Below are 22,012 nucleotides of genomic sequence, written 5' to 3' on the forward strand. Positions count from 1 at the left end.
TTAAAATTGGCTTAGGGGTGCTATGCAGCATCACCCGAGCTTCGCGAAAACTCGGTATCTTTCAGAGCTTTGGCGACACCCCCATTTGAATGCGCCAACAGCACAAAAAAGTCAAATTCACCCCTCAGCACGCTGTGTTTCATTGGTTACAACAGAAACCGGCGTGTCAAGAATGGTCGCCAAAGTTGGACGGTGTTTTCAAACCAGAGGCACACTCTTTCATTTGTTCGTCATTCCACTGAGTGAAAAAGTACACCCATGCAAAAAAAGGTGTTCAAAGCATGAGCAGTTTAAATTCATTTTGAAGCTTTCAATGCCTGCACTAAGTCTGCTTTAGAATAATCAGCACAGTGACCTTTGAGATTTGTTCTGGCCGAGTGTTTCACAACATCGCAACCGCAGCTAAACCTGAGGCCACATTTTCATCATGGTCAGCCTGTACATTCTAGCGTGCTGCTCAGCCAGTGCGCGCCTTCTTTTTCCTCTTCATCCTGCGCTAGCACACGAGCCGGTGCGGCCGACTAATTAGTTATTTGGCTGGGCGGTATAACTTGGCTAGTTAGGCCAGGACATGCTATGACCAAGGTAATTAGGCCAAGTCATGATAAGAATGAGGTAATTACACCACATCTTAATAAGACTATGACAATGAAGCCATGTGAAGCTAGAACCGTGCAAACTAAAGCATGCTATTGATGCACTAAGTAAACCAGACTAACTAGACCTAACTGATATGATGACTATTAGGATCGTGCTAACAAGAATTATGTTGAGTAGCTCTATGGGGAACCAGTGCAGGAGTTTCCGCGGACATAGAATGCCACCCTGTCAAATGCGGCCAGAAACATTCGGGCCTACAAACAAATACTAACGTGAACCATGCCGCCGTGAGCGATGATCGGACGAGGAAAAAGAAGCTTCGAGACCGGCGTTACTGTTGTATTCACGAATACTGCAACCCCAAAAAGTTCTTAATAACAGAAAAAAATAATTGAGAGCATGCACAGGACTCCCCCCCAGCATCGATTTCCACCAATGCACATGGATTGGTGCTCTGAAAAATATCCCAAGTATTTTAATGAAAACTTGCCTTCAAAACGCTCATGAAAGCACATGAAAACTCAGGCTGCATAAGCGTCGTGCCATATATTACATACAGTGTATTTATTATTGTAACACGACCATGATGGTAACGCACAATGGTGACAATTCATTACGTCTAAAAGGAAAAAATATAATTTCGGTGCTCTGTATGAGAGGGTCGACTTTAGTAGAAAAAATATGAAAGAAAAAAATGAAAACATCGCGTCACATTTGGGTAAATACGGCATTATATCACCTGTCAGGTGCACAGCTCCAGACAGCTTACAAGACGATGACTCCTAGAAAAACAGTGATTATCTACGCATGTTCCATAACTAACCACACACTGCATGTCAACCACAAAACCATTAGAATGTCAATTACCGCCAGGTTGTTCAAAGGCATTTTTTTAAGTGTCAGGCTTAGACAACAGTTGATCGCAAGCTTGCAAACAGTCTGCAGACAACGGCAAGTCGATGTCGTTACAGCAGGACCGCTGTGACATGTTTGCATTTCCGCTTTACACTGGCCTTTCGTGTGATGGTTGCCTTAGAAATTCATTTCACGATTTACCGTCAGCTTCAAAAACTTAATTTAAAGACTGCAATATGAGCATTTTGTGGGTTCACGCTACTCGTTGAACACACTGTAAAGGAAATTGCGTAGCAAAAAAAGCTTCCGTAATATATATGGCGAAAGCTACGACTACCAACTGCGTAAATGATAGGTTCTTGCTCAAAACAGCTGTCACTAGGCCAAATGCTACCTCAATGCTGCCTGAGAAACTACAATTTTACTTCAAAGCGGGCGCATAATGAGCAACTTGCACACTATGTTGAGCTTCGTAAGCACTATTTGAACACGGTTACCTGTAAGTTTAAGCCGAACAATGTTTAGCACTACGTTAAAAGGTCACACTGTTTCTTCCATGTCATAGACGTACTTCATAGCGTTCATCCTTTCGACAACACAGTCTCGCGAAGGTATCTGACTACGCACACCACATCACTGAAACCGTAGTGGAGAAAAATTTCTAGCATCGCTGCTTGTCTGCTGCATCGCAGTTTTCAGCGAAGAGCCCAAACCACCGCTGGTCTTGCGCGTTCCAAAGCACCTACGACACGACACACATCGAGCAAAGTTAGGGGTAGTGTCGCATGACGTTCATCTGGTGTTCCAGCGCGCGCGATATGTACGAGGGCATGTTAAAATGTGCTTGTAGTACAACTCATGACGACTCTGTTCTACGTGCTGGTTCTCAGCCAGGTTGCAAGAGAAGCTCATCACGTAAATTTTAGGCGTGCCACCTGGGCAGCGCTGGCTTACCATACTAAAGATGGCTTTGTTAATTTCACCAGAGATACCTATTGCCATTTTAATTGAAACCTTATCAATTCAGGGAGAACTGTACAGTGTTATGTTCATTAAGCCATAGGTAATTAGCATAACCAAAATTAAACAGAGCTGATGTAGCCTTCACTTCGAAGCAGACCAAGCAGATGAGTAGACAACCGAATTGAAAAGCTGGAAGAAGCTAGGTTATCATAAGCTCCTCTATGGCTCCAGCCTTGCACAAGTAGTGCAAGATGTACATGTTATTTTACATGCAAAGAAGCTGCTGCTTAGCGTCTACCACATCAAACACTTGAGAGCCACACAGGCACCATGCAAGGGTGAGACGGCTGAGACTAAATTGGGAGCAGTTTTTGGAGCATCAAAATTTCAATTTTGGAGCAGAAGAATCTTGCTTGGGAGCAGTTAGCAGCTACTAATATGTCGTGCTGGGAGCTTGAAAACACTAATTTTTAGCAACGTGGAAGCACCAGTGCATATTTTAATTGATTTATTATACACATAACAGTGAAACAGATTTTGAAGGAAGTTTTTAAACAGATTATCGCCAGGTATGAACTGTCCTACATTTTTACATCATACCACGTAACCTATCTGGCCCTCATAACAAACGTGAAATATATAATAAAAAAAGGTTTTGTTGAAAACTGGGTTTCCCGGAAACATTTAAAAAGAAAAGTGCATCACACTCAAAAAGAAATTCAAAAGTTATGATTCTACAAGAATCTTAGTTATGCAACAGTAGTCCTTTGTTTAAAAAAAAGCCTGACATGATAGCGTCAAGAGCTTTTAACAGACGACAAAAGCACACTGCACTGCTATTCGCACCCACATCAAGCGGGACCCCCTTCAAAATTGCAGCGCGGAAGCTAATAAACCTCGTCGCACCGACTATCCCGTAAAGCGTGTAAGTATGGCACTAAGTGATAAGCGAATGATACTGATAACGCCTCTCCACACGAGCAACCACGCATTATTAATACGGCCCACGCTGACCAGCTCTATTGTTTCTTTTATCACAGGTCATCACCGTCAATGTAGAACTCCCGATAATACACCGGCTTGCAATTGCCGTGGCTCGTGTAAAGCGCTCGTGCAGCGCAGATAAGAATTTCGTGTCCACGCATACGAATTGTCATTCGTACAGATGCCTGTATTATTGCATAAGAAGAAAAAAAAGAAAATGAAGTCACACTGCTGCCAACCAAAACGCCAATCGAGCTAAACCTAAAAGCATAGCGCAGAGCCGGCACGCATGCAGCAATGCTTCTTGAGGCGCACGTTGAGAGTTTAGATTACAAAACAGAGCACTGACAAATTACCATTCATAAAAACTGTGCCATGTCATCGCCAACACGTCATGAGGCACGAATAAAGTGCCAAGGTGCTCGTTCATGTCGTTTAAAATGATTTGAACGCACGTTGTCACCGTGGTTTCACAAATAACCAAGTGTTTTTCTCTACTTGCAGACGATGATGCACGGTTTTCGCATGCGATGGCTTTTTAAAATGCAAAATGCAATGAGAACTCGCTTGTGTAAATAAGTTAGTAGCTAATGAGCGTAAACCGGGAGTGGGCTTGTCACAAACGACTCTAATTTTCGTTTCGCCCACACGCCTTATCGTCCAAGGAAGGGCGCTTTTATGTTGGGAAGACGATATCTGGCGACTAAAGACCCAGCGACGGCGCCGCCGCGTATTCTCTACACATGTACCGAAGGGGACACACGTGTTCGGAGAAAAGGAAATCACCTCCAGGGGGTAAGGGAGTATGCGTACGCCCCGAGTAAGTTTTGACTTCTTCGGGATTGGCGGTTGGCGTGCAACCAGCAAGAAGCGTGGTCGTCGGTTTCGAGAGGTTCGCGTAGGCGGCGAGTAGGAAGTGACCCGTGCAACGTATTGAGACGGCTGCAATACCGAGCACCCTCCTCGTCTACTAAGCTGGCGAGATCCTTAGCGGCATCCGTTAACTCCCCTATCCCCTATGTGTACCAAGAGCTGGCCTGGTCTGTATAAAACTTTTTGTTGTGAATTTTTTTAACTGTTATATTTTATTATAACCACCTTTTCAATAATTGCAGTTGTGTGCGCTGCGTCGCACGGAGAAGCTCAGAAGTGCGAGCATGATCTTTGCTCTGTAATTATTTCCTTGTGTCCCTCTTTTCTTTCTATCATGTTGTTATTTTATTAACACTCTGCGTACTTATGTTTTGTCTGTACCTGTTGTAGTGTTCTTTTAGAGCATAGTTTGCTTTGTTGTTTTTTTCATCGTGTATTAGTGTTTTTTCTCTGTTACTTTTTTTGTAATCTCCTTGCTATTGCCCTTCTTTTAATTAAATGCTTGTTTGTGTTTAATTAAATGTCCGTGTCTTCTCTATAAGTACGTCTGTCAGGCTCATACATCACCACACGTGCAACTCGGCACGGGTCGATTAACCTGCAAATAAATTTGAGATGTGCTACTTCTAGGCCTTTCAGGCATCGCAGGCCAAGACGTAAAGTGGAAGCCTGCGAGTCTGCCGAACGTCGATGTTGGATCGTCGGGGCTTCACCCAAAGTGTGTGACATTATCTGGCGTCCACGACAGGACTGGGAAGCTAGAGGCTGAGCTATGATCCAACTGTGTCGGACACAGTCCCAAGTGCTCTTTCTCCCTCTGAATTCTAAGCCTACATTTCTCTCTCTTCTGCTGCATCAAAAATTCTAGATGGTGTCTATACCTAACGCATTCTGCATCGCGCTCCTCTCTAAGTCTTTGTCGTTCTGTTTCGACAAAATTATACAGCTCTTTGCCTACAAAACCAAAGGTCTTGCACTGTTTGATAAGCCTGTCAAACACTGTGTTGTGCATTGCTACAAACAGTTGCTGACGAACAAAGCAATATCAGGGCGGCTACATACTGAACGCTCAGAGTTACATCAGTCTCCCAGACATCACCACCCGGTTGGCCAGTCCTGTCGCAGATGCCAGATAATGTCACACACTTCGGGTGAGGCCCTGCCAATCTAACATCGACATGCGGCAGACTCGCAGGCTTCCACTTTACGCTTCGGCTTACGACGCCTGAAAGGCCTCGAAGTGGTACATCTCAAGTTTATTAGCAGGTTGGTCGACCCGTGCGGGTTGCACGTGTGATGGTGCATGAAATCTCACCGACGTACTCATAGAGCAGACACGGACATTTGCTTAAACACAAACAAGCATTTAATTAAAACAAGGGCAATGGCAAGGAGATTACAAAAATAATAGAGCAAGAAAAACATAATATGCAAATGAAAAGAAAACAAACTGTGTTCTAAAAGAACGCTAGAGAAGGTACAAGTAACCACAATGCAGAATATTAATAAAATAACAACATGATGGAAATCAAAAGGAGGTACAAGAAAATAATTACGAAACAAAGATCATGCGCGCGCTTCGGAACGTCTACGTGCGTCGCAGCGCACAGAACTACACTTATTGAAAAGCTGGTTATAATAAAATAACAGTTTAAAAAAAAAAGTCACGATAAAAAGTTCCATACGAACCAGGCCAGCCCTTGGTACACGTAGGGGAGTTGATGAGTGCCGCTGAAGATCTCATCAGCTTAGTAGATGACGAGGGTGCCCGGTATTGCAGCCGTCTCAATACGTTGCACGGGTCACTCCATACTCGCCACTTACGCGAGCCTCGCGACACCGACGACCACGCTTCTTGCTGGTTACACGTCAACTGCCGATTTCAAAGCAGTCAAAACTCTTTTGGGACGACCCGTTCCCTCTCGAGATCATTTCTTTTTCCTCGAACACATGTCTCTCCTTTCGGTACAGGTGTAGGGAAGACCTAGCGGCGCCGCTGCTGCCTTGTTAGTCGCCGGATGTCGTCTTCCCAACCCTTCCTTAGATGATGGGGCACGCGGGCGAAATGAAAATTGCAGTCGTTTGTGACAGGGCTGCACGTGTTTTGTCGCTAATGGAACCCACTTTGAAAACCCATGTGCATGCGCCAGAGCATCCAGGAGACGCGTCGCATGCAGAGAAATGACTACACGTTTACAGTTACTTGCTCACGACAAATGGGCAAACGCGCATGCGTAGGTGGGCGCACGCAGCAGCATCGACGTGAAAACCGCAGCGACTGGAGGAACGCGCTATGCACATCAAAGAACCTGAGAGTCAACCTCGCTACACTCACCACTCAACTCTGTGGTTTTCGCAAGCCAACAGTGACACTCAAACACACAGCCTAGCTGGTAGAAGCAGCATGCTCGATGCACGGCAGCACATTTTTGTGGGGTCACGTATATTTACAACAGCTTAGAGGAGATCATGGCGGCACCATGGGAGCCTTTGTCACCAGAAAAGTGCAAAGTAAAAAAAAAAATGCGATTGGGCGTGTCTTGTTAGTCAACTCGGCCTTTTTTCCCACTGAAGCTGAGGTTAGGATCAAAATTCTAGCTTTCGAAGCCGTTTTGGAGCAGCTTGGCATAAGAAAACAGAAATGTATGAAAAATGCACAATATGTACAGCTGCCTTAACCCTGACTATGATAGTCACGAGTTGAACTGGGGCCTTCTCAGAATCGACGAGTTTGTGTCCGAGCTTACGCATCAATCAGTTTGATCGACAGACACCCGTGACCAAGATCACATTTTTCTTCGTGTCCGTTGACCACTTTGGGAATCATTCAGAGTGCACTTCCTTAAGGTGCTTTAGCACCCAGGGCAAGCATGGACACCTTGTACTAAACCACCTTCAATGCAAAGCTGCAGAGCAATACCTCGTGCTTGTGCATGCTTGTACTATGCTGTGCCGCAGTTATCGGAACCCTATACATATGAGTAATTTGCCACAAAGCAAAAGCCATGATTTTCACTAAGTTATTCTCCTTTAGAAGTAACACCCCGATTTTTTTATTTTTCAACTTCTGAAAACACAAAACCCGAAAAAGACAAACTGCATCTGTATTGTATGCAAGCACGTCAGGTGTCATGCAGTAATAATAACATTCGACACAACTCCAATATACATTTAAATTTTAGTTGGACTGGTCATGGTCATGCTATCAAGCTTAGTGCAGCATGTTGTTGCCAAAAAATTTCACTTTCAAAGGTAGCCTTGACCTTATTGCACTAACTGTTTTAAAGATGGGGAAAAAGAAGAGGTGGCAAAGAACACAAGAGTCATTTTCACAGGGTAATTGCTTTTGCCTGAATGCACATCTCGAAGGACCACTTGTGGTTCCACATTAGAGTGTTGCCACAAATAACTATGCATTTCCTCTCAGCTTTTTCCTTCTGTCAAACATACCTTCACATTGAAGCAAGATGCTTGAAATCACAGCTTCATTCTCCAAGGGGTTCATGGAACATGTTGAGTACACCATTATACCTCCTTCTACCAAAAGCTCGAGGCCACGGCGTGCTATACGAACTTGCAGACTGCATAAGGGTAGCAAAAGGAAAAAATCAAATGGAGGTGTGCATGATCACCAAACAACAATTCACAAGAAAAATTCATATTGAACATACTGTAAGGGTTTCTTTAAAGTAACACTTAACATAACTGTTTTTCTCACCCCATTAATAAATTAATCATTCACAATACCAAATTCACCATGCTTACTGTAAAGAGATGTTTCGTGGGTGACAAAACGTGCAAAAAGAAAATTCAAAGGGTTACGTCACTCTCACGTTCCGGCACCAATGGCAGTGGCATCACACATTTCGACGACCTCTACAGGGGCCAGCCCAGTTAACTATAACGAGAAAATGAAGAATACTGCCCTCTGAGGGTGCCAGGGACTTATCAAGCCGAGTTAACACAAACTTCATAGAGCAAATGTTACCATACTACGAAAAAGCACTTTGAAATACGTGCATCACCTGCAAAGATTTTAGTGTAAAATTTAAAAATGAAACTTTCACCTTGATTGCCTCTTTTATTATTAACCAACGGTGGTGAAATTAATAACAATATTAATAGCAGTACTTACAGACTACAACTACCAGTTTATATTGGCTCATATTTTCACTTTAGAGTCCTTTTAAACCTTACCAAATCATGGTCCATACTGAGGGATCAACACTATCAAATGTAGCCTGGGCCAAATAAAGGTATGTGAAGTTCCACAGGGACTAACTAGACATCAACTTTTTTTTTTAAATGTTCTCCAGGTCTCCCTTTAAGAATAGTGCTTTAACGTATTTAAATAACTACACCTTTCTTTTTTTAATAGAGCTTAGAAAACCTTTCTTTTCTTAATAGAACTTACAAAAAAAGAAAAACGAATAATTACAAACCCATGAATGCTATTTCCATTAGCCACATTCCATTTCCTCCACAGGTCAACATTTTTTCTTAAAGTTCCATCTCCACTGAAACATATTCAAAAGAGCAAGGTTACATTTCTGAAACAGCATTTATATAGAGCATTCAATTTGAAGGTAGAGCAGTACAATTCACAATGGCTATGGTCAAGACTGAAAGCCTATAGAAAGGGTTAATATTCTTTAATTCATAAGAGCAATTAAGGGCATGCAGTAATAGGAACAGCACCATTTCGCAATATACCAGAAGAATCAAACACTAATATTCAATTAAAATAGCATTAAAATATTGAATACCAAACCATATATTTCAATTTCCAAGCATAGTGAAAAATAATAAAGCTTGGTCTGAATTAAAATAGTGCGCATTTCCATTTTAATTGATGCATCTAATGTCGCTGACAACTAGACATCCAGTAGACTCTTGAACTTGTAGACTGAATACTAATGCATATGTAGCCTTGAAAATGTAAGCAGTAAAATTAAGAAAAATAATGTCACCTGATGCAAACAAACTGATGCACAGAAAATAATTAGAAACGGTCTGTCCCAACAGCTCCCGGAATTATTTTTGGTGGACAGCAATGCTACCTCGCAAGGTGGCGTTTCTGCGGAAAAGTTAGTGGAGTATATAAGCTTAAAAATGAGTCTGGTCTTGGTTGCTGTGGGCAGTTGTCGAGGCAGGTCATACATTGCACAAAGGTATATGTTGCACCCTTACTGAAAGAAATATATATTATCTACTCTTTGCAGTAGTGTTACATTTACATTAAATTTTGCTTGAAAGCGAGAAAAACCTAGGTGAAGATGCTTGCAATACTTCAGAAATTCTACTGTAATGTGACGAAAAAAAGTGAAACTTTATTGTGTCACAAGAGGTTTCGGGAAGGTCTGGAGTCTTACAACCAAAACAGCCACTTGGGACGCCCGTCTAAAATACTAACGAACAACTCTATGTAAGAAAAGCATCAAGTTTTAGACAAGGAGTAGCTATTGAGTGTTCAGGTGATCATACAGGAAAGTGGAATACCCAAAACAATCATTCACCGCGTTTTAATAGAGTATCTTCAAATGAGGAAAATCTGTGCAAAAATGGTGCCAAGAGTCCTGATGAGTGAGATGATGAATGAGGAGCCACACCCCGCAATCATTGTCTGAGTTTCTGGCGGCAAGTTGGCAACGCTGCCCCAGCCATCGCACAGCCTTGGTATGATACAACCGGATTTATTTTTGTTCCCAATAATGAAAAGAACTTTGAAAAGAACACAGCAAGGGACGTTGGAGAGGGTCAAAGCATGTGCAATGACTTTACTAATGTAGGTTCACATTGACGGCTCAGTTGGCACTTTGTAGTGTAGTGAGTGCAGCCTTAGCGAGCCACAGGGCAGTGTTTGCCGTCACCTCGCGTGACCTTAACTCTGCTGCACACACGTGTTCGGACAACCAAGGCGCTGAGCACAGCGTGGCAAGTACCCAATACTGCTCCCAAACGATTCGCAATACTTTATTGCCTGCGACAACACCACAACGAAGTGCAACGTCCGCTGCAGAGGCAGCGGGAAAGCAAAAGAGGCTTATCCACACCACGGGTGAAAGTACAACACTAGGGTGCTGTGAGCACGTCTCTGCGGGCAAAATGTTCACGGCAACACGTCCATGAGAGAAACAATCCCTCGAGACTATGCTGCATGCTCTCACAATCAGTGACCACAGGGCCCAATTGCTGGAGTGAGGGCAAACTCCGCTTACATTGGCTTCGATAGGTACGGCTCGGCGTAGTATGATCATGTGTGACTGAACACACTGTAGTGCTCTTTGGCCTAGCGCTTGGAAGGGGCAACGAAAAATAAGCGTTCACCGTGGGCGCAAGGCACCGTTGGCGAACTTCGTCAGACGCTCTACGAACAAAGAAGCCGAGCCATGATGTAGTGGTCTAGCGGCTAAAGTACTCGGCTGCTGACCCGCAGGTCGTGAGATCGAATCCTGGATGTGGCAGCTACAGCATTTTCGTCTCCATCAAAAAATGCTGTAGGCCTGTGTGCTCAGATTTGAGTGCACGTTGTGTGTGCTCAGATTTGAGTGCACGAGAACCCCAGGTGGTCCAAATTTCCGGAGCCTTCGACTAAGGCGTCTCTCATAATCATATGGTTGTTTTGAGACATTAAACCCCACATATCAATCAACAAAGAAGCCGACGAAGAGGAAAAGAAATACGTGCCTACCATTAGCTGTTTAGAGAGAGTCTAACTCCCGCCGCGCGTGCAAAACGTCTCGCGAGACTCGAGCGCAGCGCCATAGTCGAGATCCGCTGCCAGGTGAGAGAGGTCAACATCACTCCCACTCTCCCAGCACCAACGAAGCACGGAGGAGAGGAGTCATGTTCGGACATCAGATGGCAGATATAGGCGGAAAAGCCCACGCAATGGCTACGGGCTAGGGTCAATCCCCACAGCCTTCAATGATAGGGTGAAGAGTTGGCAATGGTGCAACAAACCAGGGGTAGAATACTTTAAAACGTTACTCATAATGAACAATTTATTATAAAACGAAAATTCTGGGAGCTTTTGGAGCAGACCCTGTACAGCATAAGATATGAAGGAATACATACACAGCGAGACAAATCAAGCGATAAACTGCACGGTTGAATTAAATGAAGAGAGCTCATTCAAAGCCTGCCTAAAGATGAGACTGAATGAAAAAAATATTGAACAGAAATAATCTGTGTATGCCATCGCTCATAAATTGCTGCACATGTGTAGCAAAAGTCGCCCCATACATCAGTTTCTGTCCCTTCAGGTGCCAGCATATGTTACTATGCGAAAATTTCTAGCTAAGCCAGCTGTCCTATGCTCATTAAAAAGAAACAGTCCACGTGACAGAACAGATGAAGCAGACAAGCAGTGCAGTGACGATTTCTTATTTGGAATCGTGCAGTATACAAGAAGTGTCGATCACTGGGCCAGTTGGTCACACATTATGTAAAGTAAAAACAGCACGAATTATATGTAACACAGGGCAGAACCCATCCTGTGAGTTCTCTTGCTGCGTTACGTCTTATTCACGCTGCTTTTACTTTTCACAGCATACAAGACGGAGAACACAAGGAGCATAATGAATGCCTCAGCTGGCCAATACAAACAGCAGTGACATATAAGCAAGGAGCATGTCCTATTATTATTTCCAACTTATCTAAACTAGAAACTGCATGGAGTAAAATATTACAACTTTTTATAAATCTTTTTGTCGATTCATACTTTTGTTAAACACAGATTGTAGGACCGGATTCTCTTAAATAAGAAAACCTCATGGCCACCACCAGCACACAAGAAAGCTTGCTTTGGTGCCATCTTGTGATGACAAATATGCAATCTTTCACAGTAAACTGTTCCTAAAACCATAAATGCAGTTTCAGTTTGATAACTTGTACATGCAGCAACTCCTTGACCAATATTATTAAAAAAAAAAAATGAAGATTACTGTTTTCTCTGTCTCTTGGCAAAACTAAGACAGGCTCGGCAGTCATTGTAGTTGGAACTGAGGGCACCATGTCAATCATTCAAGTTCCAATTATAAGGTGGTGGCAAATTTCATTATCGAAATAAGAAAGGTCTTGGCCAAAATGTATGGCCACCATACAAATGACCACCAGTTGGGAGCTTCAGTATGGGTCGAACTGAAAAGTTTAACTATAGTTAAACTAATGTAAGCCTATGCAAATAGGTTTTGCAAGAACTACCCAAGCAGCTACTGTAGGTTTATTTAGGTACTGTAGTCAACACATATACAACAGCTGATCAATAAGGCTTCAAAGGTGTGCAACGTAAAAGTAACGACATGGCATTAATTATTTTTGTCATTATTTTTGCACTGAACACCTTTCAGGATGCTCGTCTAACTTGCCGTGACAGCCACATTGCTCAATTATTGTGGCATTTCAGATTAAAATTACCTTGCCGATTTCATTATTTCTTAATAGAATCACTTTCCCTCGAGCATATTGAGGTACAAAGCTGCTCATATAATATCGATTTACAACAGCTGCTTGTACACTTTCTATGCTTCAAGCAAACAGAAGTTTCAGAAGTCACAGCAAAGATGTCAAGAAATTTATCAAGTGATAAACAATGCTTCTCCTGCATCATTCGGCACTCAATAATGTGACTGCTGTCTTGTAGGCTGTACTGTGACTGTAGGAAGCACTAGAACTGCAGTGGTGCAGAGTTGATGGAAAAGTCTTCACTAACAGGTAATCATTAGCCATTAGTAACTAACATTGCTGTTGTTGCTTCTCCCCCCCCCCCCCACCTTTCCCTCCAAGTGTGCAGTACAGTACACGTACACGTGTGTAGTGCAGTACATGTATCACAGATTGTCCATAGTGACACCATCAACAGCCTAACTAAAAGAAATGTCAAAAGTGGCACCGTCAACAAATATGGTAATAAAATATGCAAATTATGTGAAGTTTTTTTTAATCCTACAAACTTCTTTGAAGAAGCTCACCATCACAGTAGTACAAGGAATAGATACAGAACCAACGTTTATAGAACCCGTTCAGTTGCCAAACCCTCCACCTTCGCCATACATCGAAAGGGGTGCACAACTTACTTTCGGTCCAGGTGGCGCTACTGCAGCAACAGGCTCCTTGTAGCAGACAACGAAGCACGAGCAAAAGTGACGCATGCAGCTGCTATCCACGCAAATATTGAATTGTTTAAAACAACGACGTGAACGACTCGTTTTTCTCATTAACTCATCGTGAAGGTTTAATACATTAGCAGGAATGTCTGAAAGCACGTTATGTGGTGTTACATGTTGCGCGAACTATTCGTGGCGAGATCGGGCTATAAGTGGCAGCACCGTCTCCGGGCAAGTATGGATAGGCGGTCGGCGGCACGTATACAAATACACACAGCGGCGTTTCGTTTCGTGCGGTCTAAGCCAATTGTTGACAGATAAAATGCGTTGACTACAGTTTACTGTTAATATCTACGCTCTTCTTTACTGAATCGGTGCACGACGCCTATGCAATGTTAACATCACCCGCGAGTAAAGCGCATTCTGTCTTTAAGAATGCTCACCTTAGGTGACTTTCACGCTTATGCACTAAAGCACACCTTTGTTACAGTTTTTGTACGTGGTTATCTTGTGTTCCGCCCAGCTACGCACTGCTGTAGCATGACTGAACTACTTATTTGCACCTTTGTCATTCACATACAACAAAAATAGAGAAAGAAAGATCGTAGAAAGCCCGCATATCTGTGCGATTAGTTCAGTACCACTGTTTGCACCTTATACGCATATGCTTTTTTTTTCTCTCATTCTGTTGACCATGAAATTTGGGACAGTTGATAAGTCTAGTCAGGCAAGCTTAGTGGCTGACAGCGCTTTGCGCTACACTGCATTTACCACGTGTACACACATGCTCTTGCACCAGTATAAGTATAAAAATCTTATATAAGAGTTCAGCAGAAAGCTTTCATCAATGAATTACGTGCAAGACAGTGCTAAAAGAAAGTAGAACTCGCTGTTGGGCTAGTTGGTGCATGTCTTGATTAAATATTCAACGTCGCGCTGAATGAACAACCACACGTAAAAACAAACAAATATAGACACCACGGGCGCTCACTTGTGGTGTCTATATTTGTTTCTTTCTGTGTGTGGTTGTTCGTTCAGCGTGACGTTGAATATCTACAACAAAGGCCTGGTTTATGAGACCCTAAGTATTTTTTTTTTTTTTTCAGACGAAAAATTACCTCTGCCTTCCGTCGGTCACTAACAATGCCACACAAATGCTGAAGACAACGTAAAAAAGATGAAATTTTCAGTGAAATTATAGGACACTATATATAAGGCATGCCGTCTGAATTAATTTTCAACGTCTGGGCTCTTTACAGCGTTCTTAAGTCTAAGCACACGGTTGCTCACAGTAATTCTGTTTTAGTACCGATGTGTCACAGTTTATGAGATAGTAATATTTCCATGTTATGATACCGTAGCCAGATAAACACAACTGAGGCTTCTCACATCATTGATAAACTACAGTGTTGTAGTTGTACACCTACCAACAGCGCACAAGTGCATGGCCTAAAGCCCCCTTTTTTTTTTCCAACGGAGTCGCTGTAAAACGCTGCATTCACACATAATTTATTAGTCCTCATGTTTGAGAGGATGCCAAGAGCATTTTGCGATGTGCTTGAAACAGAAAGCGGCACCCACTCTGAAATTTTTCTGGTGAATAAAGGGTACGAGGACAATAAACGGCACTCTAGAAAATTGCACTCCCCAATCTTATTACAATGCATCAGCAGCCGAGCAAGACTAAATGCTTTCATACGTCCTTTCAGGCATACGTAGAAACAGTTACACTCGCTTACACATGACTACACATGACTACAGTTACACATGACCGGACAAAGCACACTTTGAGAACGTGCATGACGTACGTGCACACAGAAACACGGCGTGGCTAGCAAACGACGCACGGAGCAATCCACACCTTGCCTCTTCGGCCAGTCGCCGCCAGGCGGTAACTCTGCTAGATCTCGCGGCCAATAGCAGGCACCTGTCCATCGGCGGATGGTGCGACTATCGTAAAGTTCAGCACAACAGGCATAAACATTGCTCATAGTCTAAGCGACCAGCTGTGAAGACAATTTTTTTTCAGCTAACGAGGAAGATTCCAAAGGTTCTGGTAGGTTCGGTGAAAATACGTAATGGCAGAATCTCTTTAGAGCCGTGCAAATCGTGCAGTAGGATCTGCTATACTTTTCGCATTACCTATTATACTTAGTGTTAAAAGCTGGAAAAATGACTAGAAAACATAGCTCAACATTGTCAGGCAGATTGACTATGTGGCACAACACATTCGCAGAAATAAACCCCCGCAAGCACATGACTAAGTTCTGCATGTCTTGCGTCCCACTTTGGTAGCGATCAAGCCTAGTCGGGACCACATTTTTTCGCTGGCTCATCTGTGCAATTTGCAGAAAGGAGCCAATTGGGATCGAGAGCTTCAACTTCGAAGAATGTATGCTGCTTATACTTTAATTTAATTATGCTTCACAGCAGCCGCTCCTTTTGCAGTCTGCGGAGACGCACTCAGTGACTCAACACGTGCGAACAGTTCTGTCAGGTGTGTAAGCGTGGTGATATCTAAATGTCTAGGCAACATGCCCATTTGGTCATGGTTTCAATCCCGGCCACGGCAATCGCATTTCGATGGAGGCGAAATGCGAGAGGCCGGTGTACTGTGCAATGTACAGTAAACACCAGATGGTCGAAATTATTATTATTATTATTATTATTATTATTACTATTATTATAGTTTGTGTTAAGTGCCCAAAAATGCCAAGAAGAACATCACTAAAGTTGTGCAGATTAGCCATGCCGCTTAGTCTATGCGGCACAGCGCGTTTGCAGAAATCAACCCTCGCAAGCATACAACTAAGTTATGCATGTGCACAGTTCGATAGCCATCAAGCCCAGTCGCAACGGAATTTTTTTGCTGGCTTATCTGCACAAGTTGCGGAAAAGAGCTCATTGAGGTCGATAAGTTCACATACGAACAAAGCATGCAGCTTATAAACTCTGCGTTAATACACTTATCACAGCAGCTGCTATTTCCTTCACAAAGTAGGGCCCCTGCAAATACTCTTTCACAGCCTGGGCACACATTTAGTGCGTCAATGCTCGCGAGCAATGCTGTCAGTTGTGAAAGCACGGCAATACTGTCAGATTTAAATGTCTTTGCAACACGCCCATGCACACTAACACTCACCAACATATTTTCAGCGACGACGCATTTTTCAATGACTAGTGTACACTCTTCAGCCTTTATTTCACAAAAGGCCACAAAACGACCACTTTTATAACAGCCGTCAGTGCTGCGCCAACCCGCAGAAGGCAAACAGACACTTTCGATATCGCTCGAAGTGAGTGCACCGCTTGCCGCATCCACGCAGTTTTCAGGCTCGCGTGGTAATTTACCACACTTGAAACATTTTTTTTTACCATCCTCCCTCAATCTGGAATCTTTTTTGTGGCTCCGAAGATCTCACAGGAGGTCGGGAAAAATTTTCGGCGCCCCTTCCTGCACAAGACTCCACTTTATTACCGCGAGCGTTTTTGACATTTTCCCCATCGACAACGTGGCTCCATGTTTTACAGGTGTCCTCGGCATAAAAATGCACATCACAAACTCACTATTTATTCAACAGCCTTTTGTAAAGACGGCGATCATGCCGTACGGCAACATGAAGCACAAGCAGCCCACGAGTGTCTCGGACAGTTTTTAGTGCTATAGGCACTTGTGATTTCAAGCACCCAACTAGTCAGCATTGCAGACAAACAAACAAACAAACAAACCTGTATGCTACATAGAACACAACAGCACGCAAAATCTTTTCAGTGTGCGTACTGCAACACGCAGAGACAGCGCAACCGCAGCCAAACACACACTTGATCTGGCGCACGTTGCTGAACTGGCTGAAGCCCGTTGCGACAGCAGCCCCACTTCAGCCATCTCTTGCAGCAACGCTGCGCAACACCACGAAGTTTTCAAAAAATGAACAGGTTTTATAAACGTTGTACAACGTTTATTTGTGCCAGGATGGCACAAACAAGATTCTACAGCAGGAGAATATTAGGTAGAACTTCATCCAGAGCAAAATGCAACAACAAAGAGAATGATGATGACAAACAAACAGAATGTGGGTGGAATTGAGTTTATGCATGAGTATGGGTGCTCAGTTCACCTCCGCGTAGATGGCAGTCCATTTTCGGTTTTGGTTTCGGTTTAACTAATAAGGCAACTGATGTGCTTTGCTTGGAGAAATTGTTCCCCATAATGCCACGGTAAAGCAGGATGGCACAAAGGACATCTCTCAGCACAATTTGACACAGTTTACACACCTGTTCCACCCCTGAATTTGCTAGCAAAGAGAGCATACATTAAATCAATACTAGCACCTCCCTACTCCCCCCCTGCATGTCACAATGGTGCAGTCAACACCAACAGGGCTCCTAAGAGCCCCCTAAAGACAGAGCTGAGTCATAACCTCCCACAAGGCAATGCTACTTTCCTAAAGTGATCAAAATATAACTGCCCAAACCAGGCAATGGCATATTTTCCAAACTAAATATTTGAAGGTAAAACTACATTAACCTATCTTGCGCTATGCCAATACATACTCACGTGCAAGGAACATCACAAAGGATTCTGTCATATTTCAAAACCTCTTGGGTTCCATCCTAAAAATAAAAAACATGCAAAGAAAAAACTAAGCACTATATACTATAAAAAACAAGCATTCAGATGTGAAAACTGACATTCTATCAGCCTAGACAAATGTATTATAAAAAGGAAACCTTGAATGAACGAAGGCAATTATGGAAGGCTTGTTTCTGTGACACAACCTTAACGAAAACCAGCAGCTGATGAAGCCAAGTAACGTTCAGGGAACGTCAATTGTACTGTTTTAAGTGTATTGTAACAATTCTGATATAGACGTGAAGAAAGTAAAGGGGATGAAAAGACAATTTGCCGCTGGCTGTGACCGAACAGCCCTGTTCGGTCACAGCCAGCGGCAAATTGTCTTTTCATCCCCTTTACTTTCTTCACATCTATATAAGAATTATTACAATACACTTAAAACAGTTCAATTGATGTTCCCTGTACGTTCCTTGGCCTCAGTATCTACTGGTTTTCATTTTAGAAAAACCTCACAATTCATACCATGATCACAGGTAGTAGTACCAATGCATTAGTAAATGCCACATAGTATAAAGGTTCCAATGACCACACAGTGCTTATTAACCACATTCGCACACACAAAGAAAGTAAATTCCCAAAACAACGAGAATACTGTAAAATTTATAACACAAAAAAGAGGGAAAAAAGTAACTTGGCAAGCATATCCTTTCACTGCACACATAAAAATATGGGAAGTGGAGTCAATGCACAAGAACCAGCCCCCGCTCATGACTACTGAGTATCGAATGCTTTAATGGCAAAAAGCACGCAGTTTGTGCTTGCCAGACGGGCCCACTAACTTCGTAGACGTTGATGTAATTTGGTATAAGAGTGAGCTAAGAAATGTCTGTATTAAAAGCAGTCATTTGACTGGATACATTGAATAGCCTTTTTCTCCCAGCATGCATTATTCAATGACAACAAACTAATGTTCCTTTAGAGGGACTTTGTGGTCATGCACCACTTAGACAAAACCAGGAGCACAGGAAGTGCAATGCACAGCAAAAGTTACACCAGGATCCCACCAAAATAAAGTGGCAATGTACATGCCACCACAATCACCACAGAGAACTCCCACTAGACTGCCTTCATAACTCCTAACTTCCCTTTTGCATTGCACATTTGCCTACTGTAGATTTTACGCTTTGAGGTCTGTTGTCTGGTCCCTTCTGACAGTGCTACATGGCTGCAGCGGTTCGTAGTCGGGGGCTGCTCGACAAGCTCTTTTATGGTTGAATCACATGTATTTTTTCACTTCATTATGCGCCGTCTCTAAAAGAGTATGTGATCTTATTTACTTGAACTTTGTTTTGTTTAGTCTCAGACCAGAACGAACAGAGGGTCAGCAAAGGTTTTGGACTGCAAAGGGTTAATGGCACCACTTATGATTCCAATAAAGACGCAGTGCCAGCTACGAGGCTAGAGCTTGCTCCTTGCACATGATTTTATCTTGCGAAACATATCTACATTTTCCATGTCACGACACAAAATGAGCTAAGTGTGCTCGTGTACAGTGATTGCGGAAATAACTACATTAGCCTTTGTTTGGCAAACTCCTGCGTCAGAAAGTTCACTTTACAGTTTGAACAAGAGTCTACTAAGCAATCCCCCAATTATTTCCACACCGGTGAGCCGACAGGCCACGGAGAAATCACCAATAGCGCAGGCACATGTTTCAATTATCGGACAAAAGCTAATTTCGGCAAACAAATTTCAGGTTCAAAGTTTCAGGAATTAAAATGACTAAAGAACTACATGCAATATCACGCAATAACTCACCTCTTTAGAAAGATACATGTTCGGCATGGCGGCTGCATCATGGTTAGTAACAAGGCAGCAGGTGGAGTGGAGCCGCTTAGCTTGATGTACGAGCATGTAACAGCGCTTGTTATCCACATCATTGGCCACCACAACTCCTTCAGGAATTGTGTTCACGTGCCCATGCAGCATCTCCATCACCTGAGCTGTTTTGGAGCCAGGAGCAGCACACATGTCCAAAACCTGCACAATGAACCGATTCTTACTCCTTTTCAACAAGTGGAAGACCATTGGGCCAAAGACCATGGCTGTGAAGTTAAATGCTTCCACTACGATGGGCTTGCATAAACATGAGCCACATAGAAGAATAATGATATACAGAGCATAATTAGACTAAGACACCTGAAAGAGTGTAAGGCCTGGGTAAATTTTGGATTGACAAGGTTTGATCCCCCGGACAAAACAGTGTCCAGGAATGAAGCAATAATTTGTGATGATCAGCCCAGAGGAAGATGAATAAAAGAATAGGAAGCATAAAAAAAGCAGTCTGTTTTTCCCTTCTTAATATTTTTCTTCCAGAAAACTCATCAAGCATATACCTTCTAACTCGCCAAATTTGCAATCTTTTGCCTCTAGATGAAGCTACTCTGTGTGGATATAGCTTGACTAGGTAAGAACACTAAATAAGTATGCACACGATCGAGGCATATATAGAAGCACATGAACTTCCAGGAGAAAAAATTTTTCATTCTAAGAAGACATCCTGTAATCTTCAACCTAGGGGAACGCAAGTTCATATTTTGCATTCGTGAATATTTGGTCGACATTTGATTTAAGTGAAGTTTTTTTTTTTTCGGGGCGAATCTGAAAGTCGTCGTAAGACATGAGGTCGGTGTAAAACTGCGTCGTATAATCAAGGTTTTTAATATATCATTTCTATTGGGATTTTGCCGGGGACAAACCACTTTGTCGTAAAATGCGGTTCGTCACGAAACTGAGTGACGTATAATCGAAGTTCCACTTACCAGCTTTTAAAAAGTGCGGGCAAATCTATCAAGGCTAGACCGGGTATAACTAAGATATGCTGAGATATGCTTTGCTTTTAAAATGCTAGCTCTCAGTTGTAACATGTAAATAACTTGGTCTGTTCTCAAACTGCATCTAGCAGAAAACTTTAACCTTCTTCGTAGCCTGCCACAACCCAATACTGCTAGTATGCACTAGAGAAAATAAAGGAGCAGCACAGAACAAAGCCCACAGGTCTGGTAAACTGTTCAAGTTATAGAGTCCCTTTCTGATTTCTGGTAATAGTTAACATTGTGGCTGTACCATAGTGTGGCATGGGGGCACACCAGTGGCGTACCATAGGGGTGGTGTGGGGGATCAACACCCCTCCATCGAAGATTTAGAATTTAGTGTGTATTATATACACATGATCAACCATATAAACACACATACAAACACACAAGAAATGCATCAGAACTGCCCTCCCCCTAAGAAAAAAGACATAAAAGACACAGTAGTACAAAAAAAATTTCTGATTACGCCCCTGGGGCATGCCCATAACAGATTTACTAGCGTAATGAATGCACTCGTATAATAAACACACCCCCAAATTCAGTCATTAAAATCTGAATTTTTTTTCTCCTGCATAATAAATGCACCTCCTAGATTCGTCTGCTGCAGTCCCGCTAATCGGCACCTGACGCCTCCTTGCTCATTGGATCTCTTTCGTTTTTTTATTATTATGCTGACCCCCTTTGGCCACCTCGGCTCGCTCCCTCCCCCCTTTCGCCTGCTGGGCGCGCCATATTGTTCTTCTATCTATGTACGCACGAAACGTTCCCTGTCTTATTTATCATATGTGCGCCATGGCGGGGTTCACGAACAGTGCGAGTATAGAGTCGCAGCTGATAAGCACTCAGCGAGCGAAGGTCACGAAACTGCCAGTGCCAACCGACAGTCGCTTCCTGCAAATACGAAACTTTAAGGCTCAGCCACATGCACGTAATTTTCTAGCAATGACGACAGCACGTGCTGTCGTCATGGCACTTGTGAAGGCCATTTGTCGCCATTGCGTTGCAGGTTTCTGGAAAATACAGAAGAAATGGTTAGTCGCCCAGAAAAGATCATGACAATTTCCGCAACATGGTAGCACCTCCAATTCTCACTTCAGTTGATTTTGCTTTTCATGCTTGTTATCCACCCTTACTTTAAGGCCACCTATTCTACAGTAACTTCTCATGTGAACAGAGAG

The 22,012-nt window shown here is 43.0% G+C and overlaps 1 protein-coding gene across 1 annotated transcript in view; it reads right to left on the minus strand.

Moving 5' to 3' along the window:
• The window catches only part of Nsun2 (tRNA (cytosine(34)-C(5))-methyltransferase Nsun2), a 109,957-nt gene that overhangs the window by 61,781 nt on the left and 26,164 nt on the right, over positions 1-22,012 (minus strand). Inside the window, exons 7-10 of the mRNA XM_037427405.2 lie at positions 19,777-19,998; positions 17,941-17,996; positions 8,718-8,792; positions 7,726-7,856 (exon numbers count right to left, since the gene is read on the minus strand). Of these exons, the coding sequence (XP_037283302.1) occupies positions 7,726-7,856; positions 8,718-8,792; positions 17,941-17,996; positions 19,777-19,998 (484 nt within the window). The remainder of the gene's footprint in view (positions 1-7,725; positions 7,857-8,717; positions 8,793-17,940; positions 17,997-19,776; positions 19,999-22,012) is intronic.

The sequence above is a fragment of the Rhipicephalus microplus genome, chromosome X (assembly GCF_043290135.1).
Source record: "Rhipicephalus microplus isolate Deutch F79 chromosome X, USDA_Rmic, whole genome shotgun sequence".
NCBI lineage: Eukaryota > Metazoa > Arthropoda > Arachnida > Ixodida > Ixodidae > Rhipicephalus > Rhipicephalus microplus.